General features: G+C 36.7%; 3 protein-coding genes across 8 annotated transcripts in view; 2 read left to right on the forward strand and 1 right to left on the reverse strand.

Annotated features, from left to right (window-relative positions):
- LOC131427333 (myotubularin-related protein 13) overlaps positions 1–6,284 on the forward strand; it is a 47,905-nt gene extending 41,621 nt beyond the window's left edge. For all 6 annotated transcript variants that reach the window (XM_058590414.1, XM_058590412.1, XM_058590413.1 and 3 more), the window contains one exon: positions 5,610–6,284. In XM_058590414.1, coding sequence (XP_058446397.1) covers positions 5,610–5,702 — 93 coding nt within the window. In that variant the 3' untranslated portion in view covers positions 5,703–6,284. The remainder of the gene's footprint in view (positions 1–5,609) is intronic.
- A 9,572-nt stretch (positions 6,285–15,856) lies between these two features.
- Positions 15,857–17,024, reverse strand: LOC131432385 (dehydrodolichyl diphosphate synthase complex subunit DHDDS). Its single transcript, XM_058598619.1, has 2 exons — positions 16,862–17,024; positions 15,857–16,807 (listed from the first exon to the last, which is right to left on the reverse strand). Exon 2 carries the CDS (start codon positions 16,802–16,804, stop codon positions 15,875–15,877), a length of 930 nt encoding a protein of 309 aa, XP_058454602.1. The 5' UTR covers positions 16,805–16,807; positions 16,862–17,024; the 3' UTR covers positions 15,857–15,874.
- Positions 17,025–21,244: 4,220 nt separating this feature from the next.
- The window catches only part of LOC131433152 (PH-interacting protein), a 33,106-nt gene continuing 31,996 nt past the window's right edge, over positions 21,245–22,354 (forward strand). The window contains exon 1 of the mRNA XM_058599989.1: positions 21,245–21,756. Coding sequence (XP_058455972.1) covers positions 21,714–21,756 — 43 coding nt within the window. The 5' untranslated portion in view covers positions 21,245–21,713. The remainder of the gene's footprint in view (positions 21,757–22,354) is intronic.

Here is a 22,354-nt window from a genome sequence, read left to right on the forward strand (position 1 = left end):
TTCTTTATTTAACGATATACTTTCTCGCTTCCAATCATTTTGACTGCTTTTTAAAAATTTAGGTCTATACTAAGTTTTGGGCTTTCAAGTGTTGAGTACGCATCTAGTGATCAAGAACTACATGTATTTCGTAAAGAAATACTAGGTGTGATTGTATGAAATGGTCCACGTGAACCGTTCTCTTCCAGAAACACTCATCTCACATTCTCAGTTAGAAGGTGACCTCTGTGTCAAAGTTGGAAAAATTTAGGTACATTCAAACCTTTCCCGATTTAAGAGTGTATTTACACCTGATCAATCAGTTTCGCTGTCATTGCAATTTGCAAACATTAGTACCGATACCGAACCGGATCGGAAAGGTTTGAGAGTTGCTTAACGGTTCATAAGATGTCAATTTACTCCTATGCCTGATAACAATAGTCCTTCTTTTTGAATTAAATTCACCAGTTTAGGATGAATATGATATATTAATATTCATCCCAACTGAACCTAGATAATTCAAATTGGTGACCAATTCCAGGTATAAGAATGCTCGAAACCACCTAATGACCTATTGTCAATTTCTAGCAGTATTAGTCCTGTCCACTCCGTGATCGATCCAGATAACATAATAATTTTCATCTTTTTACATTTATAAGCGAACGATCGATATCGGTAAGGTCAGACTTTTTTTTTTATTTAAAAGATATTTTTATTCAGGCCTATTTGCGTACAAGCTTTACGTGGCCGAATTAGCCTATGTTTTAAATAAAGGATTTTTTTAAGTAGATCTCGTTGTCACTCTTTTACTAGGAGGAGAAGAGCTTCCATTTCCCTCCTGCGAGGGTTGAGGGGCACTTTGTTCGTGGTTCGTCTCGTCCTACATTGTCGCATCGGTGGTTGTGTTGTTGATTTCCATCTTCTTTTCGTTTTCCTTGTTGTTCGCAGTCTTGAGCTCGTTGCTAGTTGCTGTAGAAGCGCCTTGTTGTACATTGGTTGCTGTTGTTGGTTGGTTTGATGGTAAAACAGAGGTACTACCCTCACTAGTTTTCGTTGTTGAACGGTTGACCTTGTCTTTGGTTAAAGATGTTCTTTTCGCAGTTTCAGTGCAAGGTTTACCGTAGTGTGCAGGTTGTTCACAAAACTGACATGTAACCAGCTGATTTTCATAAGTAATCAGCGTTTTACACGGATGTGTCCCACCTTGACCACAAATGATGTAAGATGGAATTGCCTTACGTAGTTGCATACGTACCACTCGCACGCCATTCCGGATGCCGGGGAAAAATTCCGCCATACTTCTCTTTCGATGGAAAGAACTTCACCGTACTGCGACATGAGTTCCCGAACGGACTGATCGCTGGACTGCGGGGGAAGGTCATGCACGCGTACTTGTATGGCATTGTCCACCATGTGCACAGGAATTTTGTATTTAATGTTGTCACACTCAACGCTGTGCACCTCGTTGTTAACCGAAGCGAAGGCAATTGCATCGCTTTCACGTTTAAACATAATGTACACACAGTTAGACGCCTTGTTGAATTGAATCTCAGTTACATTATTAGCGTCTAGATGCATTTGTTCTTTAAGTAAGATTTAAATTTCATTTGCTGCTGGTCTAACTTTGCAAAGCTTGAAATCTATACGAATTGAATTTGCTCTTGTTTGCCAAGTTTCAGGCTTTGTTAAATCGTATTTGACCATTCCGTACACTCTATTGTTCACTGCACTGTACTGTCTTTGTTTCTTTTGCTTCGACCGCAAACGATTTTCGACTGTGTTGGGTGAGATGCGAGCACGAACTGAGAAGGTCAGACTTTGTCAATAGGCGAAGTATAAATTGACTCCCACCCGGGGGTACGCGCCCTGTAGCTCATCATACAAAGCCTATGGTCGATTCCTCGAGCTGATTTTTGCCATATAATATGATGAGACAATTTAAAACTTTTATCAGTAATTGTTTTCTGTTGTTTTTTCAACAGATTGCAATAATTTAAATGTCTGCTATCAACGGAATCCGTGTAGCCGATCTCGAATCGTCCTTTCTCGAACTGTATATATCGTATGTTTTCAATATACGGCCGTGAATTAATCTGATTCAAATTGTTTTGACTAACTGTCAGCTTCGTTTGAAAGAAATCGTAGGACTGCATATTGAGCACATCTGCTCTCTTCTGTCTGTCTGTGGGCTTTTATTTCTCTATAAAATATGATACACAAAAGTGGCTTGGCGAGTTTTGACAAAAGTTTGCGAAAAACTCGATTTTCAACAGTCTGCGAAAATCTTCAACAAAAAACTTCTGCAGAACTTTATAAGAAATCTGCAGACCTGGTATTTCTTTAGCGTAGTGAAATCACAATGGGACTGATATGCTTAGAATTTCGCCTATTTTGGTACATTTCTAGGCATAACTGTCCCAACATGAAAAATAACTGTAATTCAATTTAAGTACGAAAACATCGACAGGAAAAAATAAGTGTTGATATATTATTTGACAGAAGAGGTTTTTCTTCCATTGCACCATTTGTCTCCAAATAGAAATCTTAGTTTGACTCTTTAATCCAATTTCTCTCAGTTGTCTATTTTGGAATATGGGACAATTGGGCGTAGAACGGCAGTACAGTGATTTGAGTGACGCTAGTCTTGATATAGGGGAAACCGGGGCTAGTCCGGATAGATGTCATGTGTCAGATAGATGTCAATTAGCTGAAAGACGCCGAGTATTTCAATTCTATTTCTTACAAATGATTAAAACTAGATTTGCTATAAATAAAATCAACACGTTCTCTCTATGTAGCGAAACAATCAAAGACTTCAATCAAGACTTCAGAATTTGACGGAGTTAAATAAAAGGAAATGTGTTTTCAGGTTAACAGTATAAAGAGTAATGAAATTTATTGTATCGGAGGTTATACATGTGTGTGTGTATTATTTTAGAGGAAATACAAGTTGTTTTACTATCAAATGTTACCACACTGTGTGGTTGTCACTCTGCGAATACGTGTTGCCAGTTACACTGTAATTTACGCACCAACAGAATCAACGTCAATAATTTGGTAGCGCAGAGCGTGAAGTTTCGAGACCATACTTATATTCTTAGCGAGCAGGATCTTGTCTTACGCAAGGTTGAAACCAACAGATAATCCATTCTTTTGCGCTCATTAAGTTTTCTTAAGTTTTGGCGTCCTACCGTATTCGTTCTTCATTGTGTGTGAAACTTTAAAATCCGGTTTAGCCCCAAAGGGAGTCCGGTTCAGCACCGCGGTTGTCGCTTCAAATGTCGGAGATATAGCTGGATGACGTGAAAACGCATAAAACTGACACGCTCCTGAATATCTAAAATCAGTTTGTGCAAGCTTTCACTTTTTTGCATTCAGAATTGTAACGTTATACCTATACTAAAGAGATCTTCAATGGAAGAAACAATCCAACAGTTGTAGGATCGATCTTAGTTTCTTAGAATCAAATTGTGATATTTTTTCCACGTCAAACACATTCGAGGGCATTTTCCTCGAATGCAAAGCTTCAACCATTAAATTTAGTTGAACAAAATTTCTATTTTTTCGGTTCGAACGACGTACAGAGTAGTTCGACCTTTATGTCACAGTCTCTGTTGAATAGATTCCAGTGCGTTTTCCTCTGATCAGAAACAATTGTACAATGCTGGATACAGCTTTCACTCACTTGTCATGCATGGCGGCTTTACGCTACGCAATGATAGCGATGGTGAGTTGTCCAAGATTAATAATAAGCCTATCTTTCCTGCAAGCGACGAATTTGGTAAAACCGTTAGGCCTTTTCTATCTAACGCACGAGAAATGATTGAAGTCCGACCATGGTTGGTGATTCCAAAAGTTTGTGATATATTATTGCTCCATCAAAAACAACCATTTTCCGATAGTAGGTGGAATTCGAACGTGCTCGTACTGAGGCTGAAGATGCTGAACGCTCCGGTTTGTCAAATGAGGTAATTACAATGGAATCTGTTAGGAAAGTTCAATGCGTTTTTGAAAACCGCAAAATCAAAATTTCGTGAGATATCACTATCGTTGATTCCCAGCGCTGTCTGAAGCTGTTTCTTCGAAATAAACTTGATTTTTTGCATCGATATGAGACAATGGACGAAACCTGGATCCATTACTACATTGAGGAGTCATAGCGGTCGTCAGCCGAGCGAACTGCAGTCGGTAAGAACCATCCAAAGTGGCAAATGGGGGATGATAAGATTATGACCTCAGTGTTTTGGGATACTCATCGACTATCTTGAAAACATTGGCTAACCGAGGCGGTCGAAAAATTAATTCGGTGGTTGGGTAATGTCATGAGACTTAACCGGATGACATGAGTACGACTAAAATGGATCGTTCAGTTTCGTTGATGTTGCGGAATCTGAATTCTTGACCTGGAATTCTGGAACCGAATTTTGTAGTCAAATGCTGATCACTGAACATGTATTCTGAAACTGAATTCGAGACCAGGATTTTGAGTTACAGTTTAGTTACAGAAATGCGGAGTCCGGTATTCAGTTTCCAAATTCGGATCCAGAATTCAGCTCCGAAATTTTGTTTTAAAATCCAGATCCGAAATTTAGTTAAAAATTGTCAGAATCTAATTTCTGACTTCAGTTACACTTCTATAATTCTGGAATTGAGCTTTGTAACCAAATTATAGACCTGCATTCTGGATCTGAATTCTGAACCTGAATGCTGGAATGCATTTTAAAACTAAATTCTGGCGTTGGATTTCGGTCTGATATTCTTAAACTTCAGGTTCAGAATTCTGCACCTGAATTATTTTTGACCCATAGTAAAGTAAGACGTATTCACGTAAAAAAGTGCTATTTCACCAAAACCATTCACCGTGTCACAAATCGCTCGCTATCATGACGAAATTGTATGGATTTGATATCGTATTGTTACCGCCTCCGTCATATTTACCGGATATGATCCCCAGCGATTACTAACCTATTTCAGGGCTCAAAAAAATGCTCCATTAAAGAAGATTCTTACGCTTATTTCAAGGCAAAAGATTTTGCCTTTCTTATATAGAAAGCAGTGGCGTCTCGTCATCATGTGCACATCGTGCACTGCACAACTGGTCGAACAGGCACTGTGAGGACTTGTATGCACACATTCAGAAGAGACTTCAGTGACTTATGCTTATGGCAGTTGAAAACAAATTGCTGTCTCAGTTGCAACGTCGAAACGGTGATATCATACCATATAAGCAGTGCACAACACGTAAATTTTGTCACGAGACGCCACTGATAGAAAGGCTATACAATCACTGTGAAGGCCGACTTTTGAACCGAGGCCCGCATATATTACACACTAAACCCTGACACTACATTGTTGTATGAAAAAAAATATTTTAGTGATCACTTCACATACAAATTTACAAATTTAATTCAATTTCTTCTGTATTATTCCTGGTTTAACTGTTTGTAATTGTCCGGGATTATCAGCAAATATATTATTATTAAGATTTTCCGATACCCGAGAATCGGCTTTCTGTGTGCTAGAAAATTGCTTAGTTCATTAAAAGATCCCTATGATACTGTAACATTCGCTAAAAAATTAAATGAAACAAAGCAGCAACTCAGAACATCTCGTCTTTTGTTCCGTTTCAGCTTAAAACCAGCCGAAGGACGTACAACTTCTACGCGGTCGACGCTTCCAGTGCTCAAGAGTGGATCGAGAAGATACAGGCCTGCCTACAGTAAGCAGGTCGCATGCACTTTTTCTGCCGAACCGGCACCGAAAACTTTGAATTTCCCAACGGATTTCGATCGACACATACTCATCGATAGTACATGTATAGAATAATCACATATACATACCCACATTGGAGATAGCAATGCACTTTAAATTTTTGGGATCGGTACGAGCGCGTGAAACTGGCTGGCCGTTAAATGATGTAAGTGAATGCAGACATATTGGTTACTTCGTATATCAATGAAGGCCGGGCAGGTTCACTCGAAGAGAGTGGCTTAAACTAGGATATTTAGACGATTACTCGCTGAGATTCGAACCGTTCGAATTTAGATGCAAGAATTTGGGTTTGTAGTACGACTAGCGCAAATGGAGATCACGAAAGAAGTGAAATGCAAGTATTTATCTGTGTACGTGTCACTATTGTTACGCAATTGTTCTTTTCATTTTTTTACAGTAAAATAATGTTACACATTTATCTGATAGTTTTAAGGGCGTCGAAAGATGTGTCATACAAGGGACATTTTCGAAATGGTTAGAAAAGTAAAAAAGGCAGTAGAAGGCCTCCCGCACGAGGAGAGATTTATACCAAATGATTTTATTTCAATAATTCCCTGCATTTTCTGTTGTACTAACGAGTTGCGTATTCATTTCCGTTCCGATAGAGTACATTCTTTTAGAAAGAACTTGTTACTCTCTACTAACTTACGTTTTATATACTTTCATTAGTACTTCTACCTTTATTGTATTATATGTGTACTATTGATAGTTTAACTCTCTACTTGTTTTTAAGTGTTTAAATCGTTCCTTGTCCAATTAGAGGATAGGGTTAAAAAAAAGCTCAAATATATAAATGGCAGGCGCACTCTCAGCTTCCAAGATAACGTTCAATAAAAGTCTATACAAGTGATCATTTCATGCAACATTATTGATTTCCTTGTTTCTCTACTTCTAACCAGTAAAACCGTCATGTGATAAACCGTTTTATATTTTGTAATCGTTTGTATAGTCTTTTTTTTGCTAGTGGGTGATCTGAGGTTCGAATAATCGAACTGTCCGTCGTAACTTGACTGACTCCGATGTCGAAACGTAGATGACAATCCGATCGCATACTGCGCGGTTCGTTCATCTGCCTAAATTACCGGTGAAACTCACAAAACAATCGCACTCCACAGTGGTGCCAGGGACCATTCGTACCTATCGAAACCTATCCTAATACAAATTACGCATTTTCCAGCCTTCCGATCGTGGATTAGCACGGACAGTTCGGTTCTCTAATTATTCAGTCAACTGACGCTAGCAGAAGTTTCTATATCTGTTGAAGATCTGTCCTATTTTCTCATCGATCGCAGATATGTTCTCATCTGCCCAGTTATCATCATCCAGCTAAATCATATCAGATTTCCATTTCAATTTTAGTCTTCCTATACCAGTTTATTGTTGATACCTTGTTCAGTTGCTACGGATGATATTTAGAGAAGAATTAGCATGAAGTAAGAAGAAGTTCACCGTGGAAATACGAAATGTAGAAAACCACACAGACAGCGATATTATCAGTGGATATTGTCTCAGCATCTTGTACAAATTTTAAACAATTAGTGTGTAGAAAATACCTACTGTGAGGAAACCATGGTAAAAGATAAACAAATGAATAAGTGTCTATAGGTAAAATGATACTATTATGAAAATATAATTATTATGTAATAAAATATATATACATACAACAATAAGAAACAAAATAATCCAGTATTTCACTTTTTCTTTCAAGACCTATTCCCTCATTGGTTCAACACCGGCTTTAAATCAATAAAACTAATTCCTCTGGCTTGGTTCCACTTCCTACGATTTTGTAACTTGGGAAGATATTCAGTCGTCCATCTCTTCCAGAAATACTGTCGCACTAGTTGTCATCTCGACAAGGTAGTCTGCTTCCAGTTTAGATATCTATTATATTTAACTCGCGATGTATCGTTATTATCAATGAGATTTCATCGGACAAGTTATGGATATCACGAACTAGTCTTTTCAATGATACGTACTTTTTCACGAGCAGAGTGTACCTTCGAGTTTGGCTACTCATCAAAAAAATTTGCAACCTCTATACGAAGACTACAACTTCTGTGATATTTATGTATACTATCTATTGGCAAGGATGGCTTTTATCGTATCAATAAACGCTCTCTACCAACTCTTCACACGATTCAAAAAGCGACGGATATCATCGCAGCAACAAAAAACCAGCATTGTTCATTTAACATAGAATATATACCAGTGCGAGAGCGAATTTCTCTCGATGACCTGTCTGAGAATCAAAGATTAGCACGCTGCTGTGTGGATTCTCTCTGAAGCAACAAACGGAATACATCAGGGTTTTGAAATATTGTAACCTAGTATGAGAATCATCAAGTCGAAAATCGATTTTCTGCGATAATTGTCAACTTGCGATTTTCTCTTTGTAAATTCCACACAGCGCCTATCATTGCCAGACTGTTATATATTTTGTTAAGAGTCGTTAAATATTCAGAGCGTGAGGTGGAGCGAAGAAATGAAGCAAAATTCTCCCACGGTTCATGCATTGAGAAGCAGCGAGTACTTGTAGCATCATCTACCAGATTGAAAATGTTGTATACAATCTAGAGAAATATCGAGCCGCTTTCTGTCAAATTATCGGCAATCACCAATCGCTTCCGCTCTTTCGGACCAAACTGAGTCAAGGAAACCCAGCTTTGAGATGGCCGGGCAAACGAGGCGGTTACAGCTTTGTACGCGAGATGTCGCGCTTGCTTGAGCGTTAAGGAGTTATCATACATGCTGCGATTAATAATAATTATAATAATAAGAAAAAGATATCCAATCTTATTGCGTGCTATGCAGCTAATTAATAGTACCCTATTTAGCTTGAATATCATACACAGAAGTAACAGGAGTGCAGGATTTCGCTACGCCAATTCAAACGCATCTTCAAACTTTGAATCTAAGTTCGTGAAAATTAACCGATACCAGTTCCATTTTGGAGGTATAGACCACTGTAATTTTAAATTTCTACATCGTGATTCAAATGAGCGACAACAAGAAACAAGTTTTCTGCGGCCTAATACACATATTCAAGTTAACATGAATAGACATGAATGAAACATATTTTTTAAAGCTTTTTATCAGAAAATCCCTGTGTGTGATACTGTTTGAATCATAGCAGATTTCAAACAGTGATTGCGCGTTATATGAATAGCTAATAAGTCAAACTTACCGTCGAAACCCGTTTTTTATATCGTTTATTTATTTGATTTAACTTTCAATGGGATAACCGGATAAAATCTTAGCCGGTACTTTCAGAGCAAATGTGTTGATTTCTGCATGGAAATTTTCTACGTGTTTCCCTCGGCTGCGGAATTTATTCCACATTTTGAATGTTAACAGATTTATCTAACATTTATTAGACATTTTATCTAACAGATTCAAAATCGTTTGCTGTATTAATTAAATGCGTATGCGCTGGCAACCTATTATTAAACCTACAAATTGTTATAGATCTAAAAGATTTTTTAACACTGGATATTGATGACGAGCCTTTCATTTTAATCTAATTGTATAAAAAATTAAATAATTTTATCTTGACGAATTTAGTTCGATTGGTGTGAAAAATTTCACCAATTATCGATATTATCAGGTTCTAAAAGTAGTTTAATATGATTGAAATTACTAACGAGAATACTATAATTCATTCTAGATCGTATTTGAATGATTTTTATGTATGACTACGCAAACAATTTTAAATAAATCCTAAGGTGGTGTTGAGCAAGATCGCACAAGGATTTTCAAGAAGTAGATAAAAAATCTTTAGAATGAGTGAATAGATACAGATACTTTCTCCGCTTTTGAAAACCTAATTATTAACTATTGTGCCGTAAGCCAAAAAATGTAGGGTTTAAAATTCTTATAAAATTGTATAACTGTTATTAAAATGGAGCATTCGTACATCGTTCTTGGCTTAATGCGTCGAGAGCGAACGAAGCGTTGTACACAGGCTTCCCAGCAGTACTGCTTTTCAATGACATCCGCCACGAGATAGCATGAACTGTCGGACCGCAAAGTCGAAAGCCCAGTCTACAATATGTGTGCAAGCATATGCCGAACTGTAATGGCAACAGCGCTCGCATGCCTAAATGAATGCTGTCACTGAGACAGTTTCTACTCACCAGTTTGATGAGAGTATTCTATCCGGAGAGTAGTCAAACCGAACGGGCTGTTTGTATCCTGTTTCTTTCTGTTCGCTCATTCGCATAAAATGTTACGGGGACAGCCTTAGAAAATCGAAGACATCCTTTGATTTTTAGGGAATTACTGTTACGAAGGGCTGTCGCAAGCCGGCTGTCTCATCAATGTCTCTTGAAGCAATAAACCGGCTGTTTCTGGAGACGAGCTGTGGTTCATAGTGCGCTCGCACTATTTCGGCTGCCTCAATGAAATGGTACTAGTACATATGATTGCGTTGTTGGGATTACCTTTGCAGGAAATTTTAGGGTTTCATTACATTACCATTGTGAAATAAAGAAATTGTTTTAGATTTATATATACTGTCGGCGAAGGCAATGAATTTTAATAACTAACGAATATTAAAAGATAAACACAGAGTTTTGTGTAACGGCTCATATATCTGAATTACTGAAGTATTCATCCTTAGTGCTTCCTTCTTATTCCTAAAGAAACAGATACACTAGCATTCATTGATAATACTCCGAAAATATCTTATGCACCCTTATCCTGAATAACGACGTTTTGATTTTTCTGTTTCTCCTAGGATAACTAAACCAATGAATTTTTTAGGGTCGTAAATGACAGCCACAATATTATTATTATTATTATTATTATTATTATTTGATGAGTTGGCTAGAGCTGATGAAACGAATGATTTCGTTGGTCCTGAACCAGCTTTACCACTTTCAACTAGTTGGATAAAGCATAAGATTCGTTCTTGGGCTGCATCCAAACATGCCAGCTACTGGCGCAGCTTGCAAACTTGCGCTCAGACAAAAGCATGTCTATCAGATTTAAATCTGAAAATGTCAAAGTGTCTACTGTATTTTTCCAAGCATCATTGCAGTATTCTGGTCAGAGCTCTGACTGGACATAGCAAACTCAATGATCACATGGCTACTATTCAACGTGCTGAGTATTATTATTATTATTATTATTATTATTATTATTATTATTATTATTATTATTATTATTATTATTATTATTATTATTATTATTATTATTATTATTATTATTATTATTATTATTATTATTATTATTATTATTATTATTATTATTATTATTATTATTATTATTATTATTATTATTATTATTATTATTATATTTATTTATTCCCGCTTTCAAACTTAATTGTGGTCGTTCACCGGGGAATCACACCTACATTTTTCAATATATCATTTTTCATTTTTTTTAACATAATTTCTTTTCAGAAAGAAAACTGTTAAATATATGCAATGAACTCGGCTCTCAGAATGTTTCACTATTCATTTACAATATTTAAAGTTCCAAACGTTTGATTTTTTTTAATGCGGACACAAGGTACTTAACCAATTAGAGTAGAAAATTTTCGACATTCTTAGACTTGTAACTGCGGAAGTCGGATCCGAATTAAATTCAATAGTAACCTATGCAGCCTTTTCATTTCAGCCTGATTTGGGAAAATAGGTGCAGTCATGCCTGAGAAATTGAGTGACGTTGTTTGACACATACAATACACATACATACACACGGAGGAATTGCTTAACTTATCCTAGTCGAATGTCAACTTTCACTAGTCGAATTTGCAAGTAATTTCAAAACCTTTTTTTATGACAAAATCAAAATCTATGTATACACACTATGAAATTTTTATAATTCCAATGGCAGATATAAGATTCTTCAAAACCAAATTGAGCTTGAATTCATGTTTAGGTAGTTTTTGTTACCTACCATTTTTGGAAATATAAGTGTACTTTATAGGTAATCGTACTTATCCCCAAATTTCCCGACCAGAACCGGCAATGAAATTCAATACGATGAATCTATAATGCATCGAAATGTGAGGGCGTGAGATCCGACTGAAACAAAGAACCAAAAATGTGTACGAGAATTGTACCAAGCGCATAGAAACTGGATGTGCTGTTTGAAATTTCAAGGCACCGCATCTTCTTCTGCGTGCGCTCGTGATTGCAACATCTACATTTCCAAAATTGGATTGAGCGTAAAAGCACATAGAGGAAATGATTAAGATACTTCTCAAAGTTTACATGAAATTGTCCTTTTAACTGCAGCTATAAATTTGGGCCTCAGTTACTTTTATATCAAGTTTTGTGGTAAACAACGACATTAAGCTAAAGAATTCAAAATATACTGAACACAAGCTTCTACTTGATGAAAGATGCGCTTTAACCGAGTTTTAAATTTTACAATGTAAAGTGACAGTTTTAATGTGTGTAAAAGTCGCGAACTTCTGGTAGCTATGACCAAAATAATATAATAGTTAATATGCCGTTTCTAAAGATAAGATAATTCAATGCATAACAGGAAGAAGATGAATTCCAGATTATCAGCACATATGTATTTTGGAATATATTCCAGGTTAATAGAAACACTATACTATTCATATATAGAAGATAACTGGATATGTCTGGAAGGCTTGAGACCATATTACTCAAGAAAGACATTATTAAATAACTTGGTGAACTAAAACTTTTTTCTAAATAAAACGAAATAAACATTCGAATCTGTTACGGGCAACCATGTTGCATTCCACGCTTGGAAACATGTTTTTTTGGAAGAACCGCAATTTTTCATTCAGTTTTTGCATTCAAAGCTTTGTTGTACGGTACCTGCAAATAAGTTTCTAAATGATTTTTGCATTGCTAATTCCGACTCCAAATTTTGCACTCAAGGTTTAATGGAAATAATGCTCCAAGCACATCAGTACGCGCCTACACTATGAATGTTACAGCCCACAAACCGAACGTAAACTGCCTGAAACGAGCACGCCGAACTGTCTCAGCTCTTTAATTATGAATATAATTTCTTGAAAACAAACTTTTCTTTCTATAGAATTTCATTGATCGTTCGATTCATAGAAGATCGACCAAAATAAAAAAATTGACTATTCATTTAAACCAAAGTCCGTTCTTCAATCCATTTCGTATTAGTAGTTTCGTATATCATTAATTATCAATAATATTGTTATCAATGCCTTAACAACGGTGATTGCTATGCGCAATGATCAACCGCTGCGCAAAGCAATCACCAAAGGCAAAACTAAAACCCACATGCTTCCCTCGAATCTTCACAGCAAACCAAGAGCAACAAATTTGAACCGCACCGGCTACTGTCGCAGACCTGGTCAAGGGAGAGTAATATTTTGCTCTCGACAGAAACAACGCAGTGACTGATACCCGAAGTTTACTGTCGCATCAGCGAGAACTTCATGCTTCTTCGGCTGTCCTGAACCATGACAAAATGTCTTGAGATGGAATGAACTGTCGAACGAAGGGAATGACGGCAACGTTGGCTGTACAGAACTATTTGTCTAAGGGCTGTCGTGATGAAACCTATCACAAGGCTGTCATGGAAAGAGTAGCAAGACAGCCTCAATAATAATGTCGCGCGGCGGTACATTTGGGAAGCCTGGTTGTACATTCATTTCTGCCACGATACATAAATGTGCGAACGAGTTTTTGTGAGAGCAGCTAAAGTTCTTCGCCTGAGCATGGTTGTCTTCTGAGGAAGAGAACAAGTTTGAATCAGCGCAATAAAAAGAGCGCGATATGCATAAGGTCTGCTGCTACTCTGTGTAATATACAATTCCCGCAATTTAAAAAAACATTATCTCAATTTTAATTTTGTTACCCATTTTTTTATTCACGGTGTTCGGTTTTTTGATTCACAATCAGAAATCTTGATTCACATTCTCATGCGCAAAATGGGCTTATTTCCACCTCTGCTTCAAAGTGAATGTTGATGGATGGCTTATTGGCCGTTCTCGAAAAAAAAAACGCGTGAAATATACATGAGAAATAAAAACAAATAAATATTTTTAATAATTAGCCAGGATTCGTTGTGTTCTAATTATAACCGTGATGTATTCGAAATTACCCTTTCGGCGAAATGTCCCTTTCTGCGAAATAACCATATCGACGAAATGGCATTCGACGAAACGACTTTTGGCGAAATAACCATCTCCCCATATGAATGGTTATAAGGAGACGATCATTAAAAGTGTCACTACTAAAAAGTAATGACATTTTTAATGAACGAATCTAAGGAAATATACTAATTCAACGTGAATTGCTATCGTAGACATGCAAAAAGGCGAACGTAGCCTTTCGATGTTGCCGATCTTGGTCTTCTAAAAGTCCAAATTAAATTCCAAACAATTTTCTATCAGTTTAGATTTTGAATTATTTATCGGATCACTGATACTCTGAATCGCAAGATTAGAAGTGGAACAAAGCGAAAAGTATGCTTTCAACAAAGGGATAAGGAGGTGATAGCCATTATTGAAAACAATCTAAATGTTTCTGTGAGAAATTTGGCTTATAAATTGGCAAGCAAAAATTATACGTACAGAAAGTGAGACAGAGTCAAGGGCTGAAAGCGTATAAAGTGGAACAGATGCCCAGCGGGGAGGACAAGCAAAATATCGCTGTAAAAAACACCAATATTTTTTGCAACAATTTTATTGTACCATAATGGATGACGAAACATACGTGTTCAAGGACCTTTCGAACCCGTTTCCAAGCGGTTCCGAATAAAAAGGAGAATATGAAGTTATAGTCTAAAATCAAAAAATTTCGTTTCTATTGGCACTGTCAATAGCGATGTGTACGAAAAAGAATGTCTGCGAAAGCGGTTACTATCATTTATCAAAAGTCTACAGACTCTACAGCTCAGTTTTGGTCTAATTTGGCCTCTTGTCACTATGCGAAATCCGTCCTAAAATGGTATAAGGGACAAGAGGTCTGATACGACCTCCCAAAAACAACCACTCCACCAAACTGCCCAGAGCTCCACCCAATAGAGAAGTATTGGTCTCTAGTTTAGTGGAAACTCTTCGAAACTGAGAAGAAAGCAAATGGTTCCGATGATTTCAAAAGAAAATGGAGAACTGTCACCGCGAACGTATCTAAGGATACCGTGCGAAACCTAATGGTGGATATACCAGAGAAAGTTAGACAATTCAACAAAAAGTTATTTCTTATCTAAATATAAATCTATTATTCTGAAATAATGTGTGCACTTTTTTGGTGATACTATTTTGGTGTCCGGAACTCAACGTGGAAGGCGTGGTGTGATCGAACTCCTAAAAAACAAAACTGTGAAATCGATCCCTATTCTTACAAAGTTTGGTGCCAAATGTACGAAAACGTTCTTGCAAGAAGTCATCGTTGTTCAAAAGATTGTTACAGGTAAAAGTTGTGAACATAAAATAAATACACGGAAAAGTCGACAATCGCCAAACAACTAAAATATTGCGTCTTCTAAGTTGCGGATGCTGTGGTAAATCTTGGTATCATCAGCAAACGATAAGCGTGGACCTTTCAGAGCAAAATTGACAGCATTGAAGTACAGGAAAAATATTAACGGTCCGAGCTGACTTCCCTGTGGTATTCCGGATGATGCGGTGAACTCTTCGGAAGTGTGATCGTCAATTCTAACTGCTAAACGACGATTCCTGAGGTATGACTGTAGCCAACGAAGAAAGTCTAAACTAAACCCAAGTCTGACCAATGTCGTGGTTGAGGAAAGGTCTGTATAGATAACGTTCGTTTGTAAGCCGCTAGACATTGAATCAGTCACAATTTTTGCTTTATATTTTATCCTAAGTAGCTACTCATTGTTTTAACACTAAACTCACGGATGATAGAATAGCACGACTATCATGCTGTTTGGGTGTTCAAACAAGTGGAAGAGATATCGATTCCAAAGTGCTATTTCTTTTCGATGATTCCAAATACTCGACAATTATTGAGCAATCGTTTGCCTGAATGTTCTAAATTTCAGATGAAATTCATCGGATATCGAACTAATTTAGGATTTTTTGCATCTAATAATTTTAAAGACACAATCATTGCTAAAGAAAAATATTTACAGAACCGTTTACCATTGTAACGATTGGAATTAAACACAGTTTGCACTTCTACAATTTTTATTTTAAAGCCTTATGTTCACATTTAGCAATCTCTTCCCGATACAAACGATCCAAGCCTCTTAAAAAATCCTTCACCCGCGATTGTTTCTCACAGTTCCGTTCGTCATCAACACTATCGTGCCGCTCGAGTCGCTCTAGCAAGCCCTTTCTGATGTCTTCCATTTGCCAATGACATCGTTGATAATAGAAAACAGCTCCAAAAAGATGCCAGATGCTGAAATCCGGCCAAAGAGTTTTGGTGAAGTAGATAACCGTGGAACTAGATTGCCACAGCAGGAAATCGCTGAGACGCACTTCACCTGAGGTTCGTACTAATAAATCCGGCTCTGAGCATTCCTTGCTGTACATACAACTGCCGAGTAGATTCGCATCGATATCATCCTCCCGAAGTTTACCTTCGGAAATACCTTCCGCTACGATTCGAATAGAATTTGCCATTTCATCCCGTGAGGTGTACGCAAATGCTACGTTTAGGAATGCCTTGTCGTTCTTTTCGGTCGATACAACAGCATCGTTAACAGCCTGTTGAATATCCACCGGTAGTAGCTTCAAATTCCCAAGCACCCGAATTCGTATACCACGCTGCTGAAGTTTGTCCCTTTCATGAGCTAGCTTATGAAATTTGTCCCTAGCTAAGCTCATTAGAGTATCAACTTCCTCTTGACTGCGTTTGAAATTTTCTATACTGAAGGCATAAACTGTGACCTCCCGTATGCCAATATCAAGACACCATTGCAGTGTCTCGGACAGTTTATCGAACCCCTTCGAATGGCCCTCGGCTTTGGCAATATTTTCCTTCCGAGCGAAACGGCGATTTCCGTCCATGATAAATGCAACATGCTGTGGAATCGGTCCAGCTTGTAGAACCTTGATAATTGCACGGTGATACCAGGGCAGAACGCTCTCCCGCACCCAATCCGAAGACATATTCTGTGATTAATGAAATTATTTATTGAAGCAGCAAATAAAAGACTCCCCACCTACCTTCTGTGACAGCCAACAGAATTCCAATAGTACAATGAGTTACTCTGTTTTTAAATGATAATACTACAGAGATAGAACGAGTATTCGCCTGATTGATTGAGCTGAGCTGGACTTTGTCGATTTGGAAGTAATTCGCTCAAGATTCTACTCACATGACAGCGATTTGTTGTTATTGAACAGTCCCCGAGAAAAAAATGTGACGTTCGCTGTCGATAAAGTAGAACATTAGCTCGAATTCGATTTCATATCGTTTCATATCGTTTATTTACATATCTCAATCGAGACAATCGTTTCATAAATACTAGAACTGTTTATGTTTATAAATTTATTTCACTTCGGTTATTAACAATTAGGTCTGTCGCTGAGGACACAGCAAATACTAGATCTTATTACGAATTGTTAAACATTTATTTCATCGCAACAACTATATGCTGAAAATTAATATTTTTAATAGGAAATTACGGATTGAAAAACAAACAAAAACATTGGAAAACTGTTATACAATCAATAAAATTTTACGTTCAAAATATATACAGAATTGATAACAATTGATAAGATACATATTGCAACCAAAAATCTAACAAGGTATTCTAAGGTATTGGAAATGCAATTTTTTTTAAATAGACTAAAATTTAATCTTGAAGTACCTACACGTAGAAAAATTAGTATACGTAAATTTCCGGCTCATTTCTACCCAACTAACCAAAAGTTCGGATAAAAGGGACTGATTTGGCTTGAGCAGCTCTCAAAGTTAATCAATAGCATTCTAAGCAGCCCATTTTTTTAATTAATTATCCACGCGCCACGCTGCGGAACGAACTTCTAAGCTGCTTCTAGAATACATTGTTCAGCTTCTATGCAGCGAAAAAGTTCACGCGGAACTTGTTCTGTACTTTCAAGTTGCTAAAAGTACCACGTGCACTCTTAAGCAGCTAGAAAGTTCACGCGGAACTTGATCTGTACTTTCAAGTTCTCAAAAGTTCCGCGTGTACTTTTAAGCAGCAAGAAAGTGGACTTTTTAAGTAATTGTGGAACTTCTGGTTGCTTGGGTAGTTTATTCCAACCAATATCGTTTTCAAACATTCAATATTTTGTTCAATTTTTCCAACTACAGTCTTACTAAATAAGATAGAACGGCATTTTAGTACAGATATCGATCACAGCTCATTGAGCAGTCTTTCCGGTGTGGGTTTACAATTTTCTAGATCGTCTACTAACAATGTAGCTCAATATTGACTAAAAACTGAGAACAGTTGATAAAAATGCTAGCCATTACGGCATGAACGCATCTGAACTATTACCACAGACTAACAGACATGATAGTATTTGTAAATTCTTATAAAAATAATTTTTCGTGGTGCACTAGTTCCACCTATATTGTACTGCGCGAACTATTTATTATCTGTACACCCCTTGTGTTATGTAAAAGTTTTTTTTACTAGTTGGTTTCCCCTCGTTTGTCAACACCGATTAGCTGCTTGCAGGGATGCCTGATTTCATCAAAATATTTGAAAATGAATCGTCACAATAAATTATTGGATTGCGTTGATAATATATTTAACTTTTTCGCGATATTGGAAGGTAACCATTTATTTGACTCAACGTTGTTCATCTAGACTATTTTTTATTGTGTTGGTAGTTTTGTCTATATGTAATAAATCTGTATCCTGCATGAAATTCGCATGGACGTATACAAATCAATACATTACATGTAATTCTGTATGAATGGCAACTCTGTTGGTATATGAAAAAAATAAACACAGTCTAGATGACAAACAGGGTGTTTTTGATAGGGTAACGTGGCACCATCATGACACATGTGAGTACTGTCCCAAATAAAGGAATATTCGAAATGACCGATAAAATGATTGAAGAATCTAATTTGAGTGGCCTGTCTGTTAGTCTGTGCTATTACAACGATCTTTCAGATGGATAGCTCGCTTTATAACACAACCGATAACTCAGTTTCTTAAGACAAAAAGCCGGAATGATTTAGTTGTTTCAAATATAAATTAGTTTATTATAAAACCTGCATTTTATAGATGTAAGTAAAAAGTAAATAGTCTACACACAAGAGATGGGCAATTCGTTCGCGAACGGTTCAAAAGAACCAGGTCTTTTGAAAGAATGAACGAGCTATAGTTCTTTTTTCTAGAACAGTAGTTCCTCAGTTCAATGTTGAGGGATCTTTTTTTTTTGTTTTTTGAGCTCGCTCAACCTTTTTTCAAGAACGGTACTAATAAGAAAGTTTCATCACGAAACCTCAGTTCTACTTCGAGGGACCTTTTTTTCCTCGCTTGAGCTTACAGAAGTAAGTTCTCGTTTAGTCTTTGAAAAAACAAACCAACTATGAATAGAGCGAACGAACGACTCTGGAGAACTAGTTCTTTCAACAGAAATCTGCATCATTGAACGGTTCTTTGAAATGAACTGTTTTGCCCATCTCTAGTACACACAAAGATTTTTCTTCTCGAATCTCACCAAATTTCGCTGAGATTTGAGTAGCCGAGGGCTCGACGAACATGAAAACAACTGAGATTCTCGGTATTATCCATTTGACAAGTAATTTGCAACTGTAACCGTGGTAACTGTAAAACATATACACAGTAGAATCGACTCCCGGCGAATGACCAATCATTGTTAAAACCGGGGTTAAATAAATAAACATTAATAATAATAATAATAAGAATCGACGACACGACCTGCCACTCGTCTATCCAAACTGTATCGTAAATTTAAGTACCCATAAGTAATTCGTAATGTCAAAACGAGTTCGCTTAGATTTTTTTCTGGAACTGCAACTTCGACCGATAAATTTTTATTTTTCGAATAATTCGAAAAGTACGAAAAACGTACAATTGAAAAATATCAACAAAACAAAACGAAGCGAAATGGAGTCAATTCCGAAATAATACTAAAGTCGTAATCTGAATATACATTAGAAGGAAAAAACGAGAAACTGAGTATAAACATTATTATTATTTGAAAACCCATTTACTGTTACGATGTTATTAGCTTGTAGTTTTATAGTTTTTCTGGAATATTCTCACGCAAGCTAAGTTTTGTTTGCAGCTTACGTACGAAAACTATCGATCAGGCCAGGGGAGTGAGAAATTTTTTTAATAAGACTGAATGTAATGTAACATCAACCAATGACATTTACAATGTCATTGTACCAGAAATGTCGTACATAGTTGTTCATTGTGCAATCTGTTGACGAAACACTCACTTTGGTAAAATGACTAACGACATTTCAATTGAAATGTTACTTACAATGACCTTTTTTCAAACCTACGGATCTCTCACTTTCATTTAACATTGCACTAATCTTGCGACAAAGAGCTGTTTGAAAAATATGTTTAATATGTCTGGTAAGAGAATGATTTAAGATGAATAACTTATTTTATAACATTATTTTCGAACAAATAATTAGCAGAATTCGCAATGTTGGTCAATCTTGTGGGCCTTTACTTAAACTTTGAAATTTATATGACTTTGCGATCTTGCCTTTTTTTAAATCCATTAATTGAATATTTGAGGGAGTATATCATAGCGAAATTCAATAAATTTCATGCAGTAGATTGGCGTTGCGAGGATCTTTATCCCGTAAGAATGCTCTGAGGGAACATTGAACAAATTTGTTCTTAATATTACGAAACATATCGCTATATTCGGATTCAATTTTTAGTTGCTACTGATTCCACATGCACTTATTTACACCGCATAGTTTTGCACTGAAGAAAAATGGGTACTTTGTTGAATCACCGAGTTTCGGTTGTCTAGAAGCTGTTTACGGAGATTCCGGTAAGTTGATATCATTAATTTGCTGATTTCGGTAAAATGGCCAATTGTTGATAAACACGGTAATTAACATAATCGAATATCAGCGTAACATTTTGAATTGTCGAGAAATCGAAAATATTAATTGTATCCGAGTATTTTGAAAAAGGCTATCTTAGTCGAAATTTTAGTAAATATCGCTTCGCCGTTCGTTTTACGCATTTCTTTTCGAGATCAAAATAAAGTTTTAAGTATGTAAGAGGTTATTCCACTAAATTCTCACGTTTTGAAAAGGAATTCCGAAGGATTCGGTGCTCACAGAAAGCTAGTTCAATCACAAAATAAAAATTTATTCTTCCGTTTGATGTTTGAGTTAGTTTCTCTATTAGTGACAGTTCATCGGTAATTCATTTTCAAATTGAATATTCACAGGTAGTTTATTTGCCGTTTCTCAGAAAAAAAACGCATGATATCAGACATCCCTAGTCTTCTTCCTAACCACTGCTCGAAGTTATTCACCCATACCTCTTGTCAAGTGCTAGAATTTGCTCGATGCAATTGTTTGACACCAACACATCGACAGACTTTCAAAAGAAAGGAAACCATCGGTCGGTGCGGATGCTTTTTCGGTTGTGCTCCGTGTTATTTCGCTTTTTTCGGTGATAATTGTTTAAATAAACACGAACATGGATATAGATGGAATGTGATGTGTTTGACAAATCAGTGAAACTTCGAAACGATGGATGCCTTACAGGATTACAGTGAAATGAAGTAAAAAATACGGATAATCTGAAAGTTTCCCTGCGACCAGCAAACTCTGACTTCCGAACGAAGAGCTCAATCGAGACCGTTCGTGTGTGTGAGTGAATTTGAAGCGCCGCTTTTCGGTTGCTATCTGCTATTCGTTTTCGTCTTCGGGTGACGATGGTTTGTGAATCGCTCGTTCGTTCGTTCCGTCGCTCATACGAGGAGCAGCAGTTAAGTAATGGCGGATGTGTTTAGTGCTTAGTGCTGTGTAAAATGACTTTTTCGAAAGGATTTCATTAATCAAGCAAACCCAAACCGTGCTAAAATGGATCTGCAAAGTGTGGAGAGCAGGAATGTTCTGACTTCAGGTAAGTAGGGTGAATTTTAACGGGTGAAATTCGCATTAGAAATTGGATATTTTTACCATCGGTTGCTCAAATTTCTGGGTTCACAAAGAGCAGCCAGTGTATGAGCCAGAGTTGCCAGTAGGTGGTTTTAGGTGTTTTGCATTGATTTACTGTGAAACTAGAACTTTAAACGTATGGAAAAATATTAGCGTTCGTACACGGAATGGTTTGAATAGTCCATTAGTCCTAAGAAATAATCTCTAAGGAAAAGTATCATTTAATCAGCGTAATAAACTATTCCATGTATAATTCAAACCATATTCTTGAACGTTTGCTGATGTCTACCCAAACACCAAATTTTCAAAATGCCGTACTTCAAAAAACAAAGAACATCAATTATTATTTCTCCTTCAATAATTTCGAAAAAGGTTATTTTGGTAGTAACATGTGATTAGGGCATATCGCACAATAGGCCCTTGCGAATGTTACAAAATATAATGCTCATTGCTCGGCTTTACAACCTTCATTTACACAATAATCGATATAATCTCGTAGATAGAAGCCCAATCTACGAAATTGTGCGCAATATGCTTGAATTTCATGTTTAAAACTTGAGTAA

This window comes from Malaya genurostris, chromosome 2 (genome assembly GCF_030247185.1).
Source record: "Malaya genurostris strain Urasoe2022 chromosome 2, Malgen_1.1, whole genome shotgun sequence".
NCBI lineage: Eukaryota > Metazoa > Arthropoda > Insecta > Diptera > Culicidae > Malaya > Malaya genurostris.

Bases quoted from the DNA above. Each gene is read 5' to 3' on its own strand.
- LOC131432385 (XM_058598619.1), bottom strand. From the start codon at position 16,804: ATGTCTTCGGATTGGGTGCGGGAGAGCGTTCTGCCCTGGTATCACCGT.